The sequence below is a fragment of the Neomonachus schauinslandi genome, chromosome 5, assembly GCF_002201575.2.
Source record: "Neomonachus schauinslandi chromosome 5, ASM220157v2, whole genome shotgun sequence".
Classification (NCBI taxonomy): Eukaryota; Metazoa; Chordata; class Mammalia; order Carnivora; family Phocidae; genus Neomonachus; species Neomonachus schauinslandi.
Window position 1 is genome coordinate 83,837,419 of NC_058407.1, and position 9,550 is coordinate 83,846,968.

The 9,550-nt window shown below is 36.0% G+C and overlaps 1 protein-coding gene across 3 annotated transcripts in view; it reads left to right on the forward strand.

Moving 5' to 3' along the window:
* Positions 1–9,303, forward strand: part of ABCC9 (ATP binding cassette subfamily C member 9) — a 131,969-nt gene extending 122,666 nt beyond the window's left edge. For 2 of the 3 annotated variants that reach the window (XM_021690780.1, XM_044914911.1), the window contains 3 exons: positions 693–826; positions 1,990–2,052; positions 6,652–9,303. In XM_021690780.1, coding sequence (XP_021546455.1) covers positions 693–826; positions 1,990–2,052; positions 6,652–6,789 — 335 coding nt within the window. In that variant the 3' untranslated portion in view covers positions 6,790–9,303. Of the gene's footprint in view, positions 1–692; positions 827–1,989; positions 2,053–2,766; positions 2,905–6,651 lie in introns of those variants that run through there. The other variant, XM_021690781.1, reaches the window with a different exon arrangement.
* Positions 9,304–9,550: the final 247 nt, after the last annotated feature.

Sequence of the window (9,550 nt, forward strand, 5' to 3'; positions counted from 1 at the left end):
AGGATGTGTTTGAATTCTAATAAAAGAGATGTTTTGAGAACAGAATTTATCTTAAACTCACAAGAGGACAGTTTATGAAATGTGGATGGAAACCAAAAAAGAAAAAGAAAATGATAATGAGGATCTAACATTCATTTATCTATCCAACAAGGTTTTATTCAGCTGCTATGTCGGATACCAAGTGCTGAGGATACACTGATGAACAAAAATAAATCCAGTCTTTAACCATGTGGAACTTACAGTCCAGTGGGATGGTATAATAAAAAGAGAATGGACATTGGAGTCAAGAATGTTCTGTTTCTTATCAAGCTCTATTGCAAATTAGCTCTGTGATCATGGGCAAGCCACTTCATTTCTCTGGGCCTCAGATAACTATGTTAAATAATCTCCTTAGATAATTATATTAAATAATTAAATAACCTCTAGGGTCTTCCAGTTTTCAAAATGCCTTACCAGTACTTTATATCCTGTATAAGGAGGTAATTTACCACCTTTTGTCAAAAATAGGATGGCCCAGGATCATCTTCCTTTTCCCAAAGTAAAATTCCTCTTTGCCTCTCCAGTATGAAATGTTTGCAGCAGTACAGTGAGATCCAGTATCCTCTTGTGGGACATTCCTATTTTTCCCTACTTTGCTCAAGGAAAATGTTAGTAGCATTTTAGTGAAATCCTTGCTTCTCTCTCTGATGTAGATGCAGTTGTCACTGAAGGTGGGGAGAACTTCAGTGTTGGACAGAGACAGCTGTTCTGCCTTGCTAGGGCCTTTGTCCGCAAGAGCAGCATTCTCATCATGGACGAAGCCACGGCTTCCATTGACATGGCCACGGTGAGTGCGTTATCTGTACTTCTTAAATTGAAGATCTGGGGAAATGCACATGAAAATTACAACTTAGTTTTTCCCGCTTGGGTTCAAAGTCCTCAGTACTGTTGTTTCAGTGCCTTCTCATTCATCTCTTTAATCAATTGATGATAGCACACTGAGAATTAAAATAAAGGAGACATGACAGTCTACTGCCAGTCAACATAAAATAAATTGGCCATCACTTTTTGATAAATTCTTAAAACAGTATAATTCCAGTGCTCAGTTGACAAGAGTACTGTACTGTGTTCAAGCGTTCAAGTCTTATGCCATGGAAGTTATAAAATGAAGTATGCAAATCTTATTGCTAACCAAAATCAATCATTATTTTCTAAAGCAATTTGAAGAAGGATTCACTAGAATTAATAATGATCTTCTCAGTGTGTTCATGGTAACGAGCCAGAAACTTTGCCTTTTGAAAGAAATTATTTAAAACTGTTAAATACGCCAAGAAGGATCTGTCTAGAAGGCTATGATTAAGTGGAGAAAATGTCACATTAAGCCACAAACTGTAAGCGTGAGCAATTAATGTTGTTCTTATACAAGTTAACTTGATATTAAAAGTTTGCCATCAGAAAGTACAAAAATAAAAAACATCCACAAACATGGTATTTTCTTGCTGCACACTCTAGATTGGGTAAAAAATATCCAAAAAGCTGAAACAGTTTCAAGATTATTAACAGCCCATTATATATGGAAATGCTAATTGACATCATTTTTTTCTGTTAAGACTAATCAGTTATACAAAGTTATAAATCCTTCTCAAAGTTAACATAATTTAAGGTAATAAATAGTTTCTAATTAAGCCAGTTCACTAGATACATAACTACATCAAAATTAGTATTAATTGCTAAGGATTTACAATATTTACAATTTACAATAAAGGTTATTATAATACAGCCTCAGTAGAGATGGGAGAGAAAGGGAGAATGGAGCATATGGAGCCTTCGGAGCCCAGCAGAAGCTTGCTGTGGGGACTGCTCCAGAGAAGACAGGAGCTGGGAGTTCTCAGCAGGGATTGGGCCTGGGGGCGGGGCGCGGGGTGGTCTTTGCTCTCGGGGACAAAATAGTATGGAGAGAAAAAGGACTCCAGAGAAAATTCAGACTTAATTTATTGATTTTTTTGGCAGGAAAACATTTTGCAGAAAGTGGTAATGACGGCTTTTGCAGACCGCACCGTTGTTACAATAGCTGTAAGTATTGGAGACAGGGTTGATTTACTCCTCTTTGGTTTTTGTTCCAAGATTCAATAATCTTTATTTTGGGGCAATTCAAGTATATGTATCTTGAATTATGTATTTCTCTGCCAATGTTTCTGTATCTGTGCAAAACAAAAAACCAAAACAACAACAACAACAAAACACAGCTATGCTCGGAAAGCCTTTATATATATATATTTTTTCCCCCAAACTGTTCTACCTAGCTCCCCTAATTTACAGTGATGGGATATTTTAAATCTAAGGATTCCAGCAGGAATGCCTGCGTTTTTTTTTTTTCACCAGATACAGATGGTAGTTCATATGGGATAATTCTCTTTTCAATAATCTAATCATCCGATGAGCAGTTTCAGAAGGAAAATTCTTCTACGTGACTACCAATTCTGCTACCGCTTACACTTAATTTCTGTTCCTATTCACCTAACTGTTTAAAAAAAGAAGGTAATGAGATACATCACAGCTGAGGTAGATACTTTCTCTGAGCACCAATCCAATTGAAGAATTGCCCAAATCTTTGTAATTGTAATAGCTTAACTTACAGTAGGCCATGGTTTTCTTCTTCCTCTTTGCAGGTGGATGGATTCTTGCTCACATTTAGGCTTAATGTTTAACAAGAACTTTTTTGATCGAATCACCTGGACATTTTCCCTCTTGCTGATTCTCGTCTTTCCATTTCTCTTTTCTCTCCAGCACCGTGTTTCTTCTATTTTGGATGCAGGTCTTATTTTAGTCTTCTCTGAGGGTATTTTAGTGGAGTGTGATACTGTTCCAAACTTGCTCGCCCACAAGAATGGCCTCTTTTCCACTTTGGTGATGACCAACAAGTAGACCATCATCAGCTACCCTGCCAACTGTCCCATCCTCTGGTAGTTATCTTAAGGGCATTGCTCTCAGCCAGGCAGGGCTAATGCAGTGATTAAAGGGGGTGGTGCGGTGAGAGAGCTACCTACAGAGTGTTCTCACATAAATCAGCTCAACCAGCTGATTCAGTTATGTTCAATACTGAATGAGGCGCATGCATAATTTTATATATATATATATATATATATATATATATATATGCAAAAGATAGTATTTACAAAAACCCAAGAACCAGATTCACCTCTGTTGTAAGGACCAATTTCACTCTTCTTTGGGGGATATATTGTAAGTGTCCTTAAAAATACTGTACATGTTCCTTACCTGTCCTGAAGATTGCATTTTTTTAATTTACAGAATTATTTAGGTTTAACTGTTGAATACTGGGAGCTATGTATGGAGTGCTTGCTTATGCTTCCATTTTTGTCAATGATGCATGGAAAAAGAGCAGCCTTTGAAGTGCAGCGTTTTTTAAAGTGGCAGGAAATCAGGGCCCACCTTCTGTACACTGGGTCTAAATGAAAAAAACACTTTTCTCTCACTTTCCCAATGAACTCTGCCCTGGAGGAGAGTTTCCTGATTAAGTCATTCATACTAGAGTGTGAATGATTTAATGGGTGAGAGAACTGGCTAACTTGAAAAACAGTTCTCTAATATTTTCAAGAATTTTCTCACTGGAGAAGGTAGGAAGATATTTGGAGGTGGGGGAGAAAGAACGGACTGGTAAAGGGGGGAAGCAGACCCTTGCATACTCAAAAGACTAGTTTTTTCTCTCTTCTGCATGAAGCATGGTATTGTTGAGTGGCCCCATTTAGTTTACACCTGGAAGATTACTTGAGCATAATTTGTATTTTTAACAAAAAAATTATGTTCTCTTTCTTGTCCACCTACATTCACTGAATACTTTTCCATAGACTTCTGTATCTTTCACTCATTCTTCATTTCAAGACCACTGAAGTGGAGGGGGCCACTACGATACCTCCCCACAGGGACACAGAAAGCCATGGGTAGGATGAATTACTGTGGGACCAACTCCTCTTGCCAGGCTCTTAACAGAGAGAGACACTAGCAACCTGTGGAAGAACCCTTGTAGAATGATTCTCAGTTCTGTTAAACAGTAACTGTTCTTTCTTCCCTGCTAAAAATTGTTGTTAATTTTGTTAACTACCACTGAAAATTGTGAAAGAACTTCAAACGATAACTTTCTCTGGCTTCTAAAAGGAAGCCTTCGTGCACCAAAATAGTGCATGGCATTTATTTATGAAAGTGATTTTTATCCTTCACTCTTGATTAGATTAATTCTCTAGAGCATTTTAAAAATTGCACCAATGCTCTTATAATTGACACCACACTTTCTCAGGCAAAAAGTAATTTGGATTAGTGGAATAAGCACCACATATATTTCTTTCTATTGGCCAAGATTTTTTCCATGTTTTTATTTTTATTTCTTAAATAAACATTATTTTAGTATAATAAGGCAATGTTTATAATGTTCTCTTTAGGGATTTAGAGGCCAGATTCTTTTTTTAGCATCCTGATACAGTTATGGAAGAATTAATCTTTTTTGGAGGGAAAATACACAGCAGATATTAAACAGTTCAGTAATCTTAAGTTTATTTTTTTTCTAAATGCCTGGGTACACAAGTGACTCTGGTCTTCTCTCAAAGATAAATAAACATTATCCTGCAAATTTTGGTAATTCCTAAATACATATTATTCATTACCAATATTCAGTGAATGATAGGTTTGTCTGTGGAGGTTGGAAATAGTGGTACATGTTCTGAGCCGGCATCTTTATTATCCTCTATATATGTCTTACTTTTCTCCTCTAGTTGTCCCAGCTGTGACTGTTTGCTTTTCTGAAAGCATAAGCATTGAGACTACCCCATCTACATGGCCCAGGGCAGATGATAGGCCTTTGGCCCTAGGGATGGCTTTAGGTTGGACTCTGGGTTGTTAGGAGAAGGGACTTTGGAAAACTGTGTATCAGATAAACAGACGATATTTCTGAGTTTGGCACTCCCATCAGCGTGCTAATGTTTTGACCACAAAGTCCAGCTCCAGTATGGTAGGTAGCCCAGAACCACATATGGCTATTGAGCACTTGAAATGTGGGTAGTCCAAATTAAGACATGTTGTAAGTGTGAAATACACACTAGATTTCAAAGACCTGGTACTAATAGAAAAATGTAAAAGATACCATTATTAATTTTTATATTGGTTATATATTGAAATATTTTGACTATGTTGGGTTAAAATACATTATTAAAATGGATTTCATAGGGTGCCTGGCTGGCTCAGTTGGTAGAGCATGCAACTCTTCATCTCAAGGTCATGAGTTCAAGCCCCACATTGGGCATGGAGCTTATGTTAAAAAAAAATCAACTGTATTTAATATAACTTCACATAGATTTCACCTGTTTATTTGTGCCTTGAAAAAGTGGCTTTTAAGAAATTTAAAATTAGATGTGTCTCACATTTGTAGTCCACATTATATTTCTACTGCACAGCACCTATCTTACCAAGAAAAGTAAAAAAGGCCCACGGCACAGATTTTTCCCTTGTAAATTTTTAAAAATAAAAAATAATTTTAACTGACATTTAGTATGTGCTTGTATGTGTCAGACAAGGTGCTGAATTCTTTTTACATGGATTATCTCATTTGATCCTCACCACCATTCTGCGAGGCAGGTGATTATTACCATCATTTTATAGATGTGGAACTTGAGGCATACAAAAGTTGAGTTTGCTGATCAGGATTGCACAACCACATGGGTAGGGAAAGCAAAATACACACCCAGTCTAACCTTAAAGCCTGTGCTCTTTTAACCATGATGCTAATAATGGCAGGTGAGCAATCCTCGAAGGTAGCAGATACTCCCTACAAAACAATTTGATAGCAGGGTGGAAATATCTCATGCTTTGAACTTAATAAGCCTGATTTTATGCTGGTTCTGCTACTTATTATCTATGTGATCTCCTTTTTTTTGCTTTATCTCTATGAACCACAAGGGTCTCGCACATAAAGCAGAGAGAGAAAACACCCACATTTGAGGAATGTTTTGATGATTAACAAGTATGTGTGTGGAGCACCTAATGTATAATATATGCTCAATAAGTGGTAGCTTGTATTATTATTAATTACTAATCCCAAAGCTTCTCTCCAAAGGATGCCAGGAGAAAAGAGAGAACAAGTGTGTGGCAATAATCTCTAAAGTCTAAGAGCGGGCTTGTCTGAAGTCCTGGATAACCCATTCTAATACTGCATGCCAGAATGGAATTCCCCATATTGTGTTTCCAGAATCGAACCACCTTCCAAGGCTCTTCAAATTGTGTGTTAGCCCACGAATTAGTTGACTCTACCCAAGAGAGAATTTTAGTCTAGACTAAACTATAACCCAACTGGTTCACGATGGGTCTTCTTATCATTTAATTATTTGACAAACAAAATTAGCCTCCTTACACTTCCATGAAAGTGCTGAAACTACTATATTAGCTACACTCAATTTAACACAGCCCATCCAAGACCCAGTCACACTCGCCAGTATTTAAAAGTATGTAAATAATGATATGTTAAGTAAGACAGAAAAAGAGGCTGTGCTTTTATTCTAGTACCTCCTAGCACCTCAAGATAAATAAGTAGTGAGATATGCATATTCCATTGCTTTGGCTCGTGAAATTTGTAACCAGTACATGTATTTTTTTTTTCACTCGCAGCATCGGGTTCACACTATTCTGACGGCAGACCTGGTTATTGTGATGAAGCGAGGAAATATTTTAGAATATGACACTCCAGAAAGCCTCTTGGCTAGGGAAGATGGAGTTTTTGCTTCTTTTGTCCGTGCGGACATGTGAAGGGATGTCTTAAACCGATACATGAATTTAAAATAATGGAGTCCTAACTTACTTAGTGGATCATCAGCTTGACCTTCAAAAAGTGGCATCTTAAATTTTTACACTTTTGTAAAGCATATTTGTTGTGTTGTGGGACTTTGTAATTAGTTACAGTGTCACTTTACCAATGAATATTGTATTTCCTATGTTGATATTTCTTTTTTGTTTTGTTTTCCAAGATCTTACTGCTTAATATGTTCATTACTGATGACTGTCTAATGATTAAGCCACTTTACCGTTAAGAATAGCAGGCTGTATGAAAACATGTAAGCTACTTTAACTGGTAAGTCAACAGCTATAATTTCTCATAATTTTAAGGCCGGTAAATACCTCTCAGGCATAGAAGTCACCATGAGTATTCAGTATGGTTATACTCTTATTTGGAAGAATATGTTTTCCGTTTTGTTGGTGTCCCCAGATGTTACTGGAAGAGAAATAAGAGGACAGGTTTTCTAATCAGCGAGAAAAGAAAACACTCAAATCCATTATCTACCGGATGAAAATATTCTCTGTTCATTACCATTAGTAGCAATACTGATACTTCCTTTAACAGTCTCTTTTCCTCATCTAAATTGTTTCCTGCTACCAAGAAGTCACTTATGGTAGCTTTGGAAAGCCAAAGCCTTAATCAGAGAGATCATGGGAAAAGTTTGGATATTTGAAAAATTATACTCAAGGTTCCATTTTTCCCTGTTCAGTCAGGAGAGAGTTCCTAAGGTATCAGGAATAATGTGCTTTTTCCAGACTAAAGTTCAAAGAGTAAATATATTCAGTCCTTCCATGGCAGGCCAGCTAAAACTCTCTATGGTTTAATTCACCACTAAATGTGGTTATGATCCTGAGCCCTAAAATTCCACATTTTCAAGATTCAGGAGCATAGGCAAGTGGCCTCGTTTGCCTATATAAGTATATATGAAACAAGTGTCTATTTCAAGGTGGAAGAGTATATTTCTTTTTGACATTTCTGCCCAGTGGTGTCACATGTATATCCATTTGGTACTGCTCTAATTTTAATGCACATGTAAAAAAGTGAATCAAAGTGTTATTCTAATTTTAATGTGCAGGTTAAGAGTGCATCAAATATGGATTGAATATTAGTGTTATGTTTTGTTTAAATATAAATTAATAAATTTTAAAATACTAAAAGTTACCTGCATTGTCATACTAAGCAGCCAAAGCTTTCTACTATAATTCTCTGCCCATCTAGTATAAATATCATGGGTTTTCATATGAAGACCGCGTGCATTGTTAGATTTTGAAGAATTATGATTGATAGAAAAAGAGAATTTGTGCCCCCTCTCTGTAGTTTTTATGTTCAGTTTATTGTATTGTGTACTCACTCTTGGGAAATCTGTAATACTAGTTTATCTGGCATATATGACTGGGCCTTCACCTAAATATAGAGTCCTGATGTTTACCTAAGATAAGTTCCATAAGGATGGACAGATGTGTTCTGTGTCATTTAGCTTGAATTGTCACCCTTTGTTGTATATCTAAAACTTCATTGAGAAAAATCCTCTTAATGTTTCCTGAAAGCTAAACAAAACAGAATCAATAACTATTAAATCAATCTTGAAAATATTTTCTAAAAATTCTACCAATCTCCTCAAAGTATTTCTGGCATGGAAATGTTTTGTAAGGTTACATTTGCATGGTGCTGGTTATCAACTTACTCCTCATTCTCACAGAGAAATGGGGATTTACCTGTAACAGTAACCCCTCACGATATTTGTAAATATATATATGTCAACAGCAGCATAGCTGATGACCCTAAACTGAGAATCACATTTCTCATTCTGACACCCAAGTGGTCACTAATTCTGTCATAACTTTTAGTCACTTGAGTGTTTAATAGTTTACAAAACTGAACTGACTGAATAAAGTCAGGAATGACTTTTTTAATTGTTTAATCATCTATTATGCTATATGTATGATCTATTGAATATAGAAATGACTCATCCTGAAATAATTTTTTAGTAAATAGGTACATATCTATAAAAGATGAGCCTTAACCAAATCAAATTTTACACTCCCCAATTTTACACTTAATTAACCAAAATCCATTTTATAGATTTTAATTCCTTAATATTTGTTAAAAGCAATAAATGCATAAAGATTTATATGAAAAATAATAAGGTTACTGATATCACTTCGAGGTTTTTAAAAAATTTCTCTTGAAGGACTGAGCACCCTCTATTCTTGTGCTACTACTCGTGATCCATTTAAAAGTCAGCTTAGCTCTAGATTAGATACCAGAAGACTGGTATTTGAGATCCCATAACTGATACTTGAGATCTGGGACCATGTCTGTTTATTCTTTATGTCCTTTACATTTAATACAAGTGTCTAGCCCACAGTAGGCCCTAATAAGTATAGTTGATTGACCCATTGATTAGTCTCACCACTAGCCATGGGCCTAAAACTCTGGGTTATTCTCTGCACTTTTGTGTTGTGTTGATTCTACTGTGAAAATATACTGCCTTGGTATTATATAATAAATTACTCTTTCTCTTTGCTTGATTAAATAGGGTTATTATTCTATCACTTATTCTTTCACTTATTGGGTATCAACTAGGATGATCAACAGATATAAATCAACACCAATTGCTGAGATAATACCCTGTTTTGACAGTTTTGTTTCACATTTGCCACTTGTCCTGCACTTCACTAGTTTTATATATAGGTTCTATGTGGAAGTTTCCATTAAGTGAAACAGCTGTAT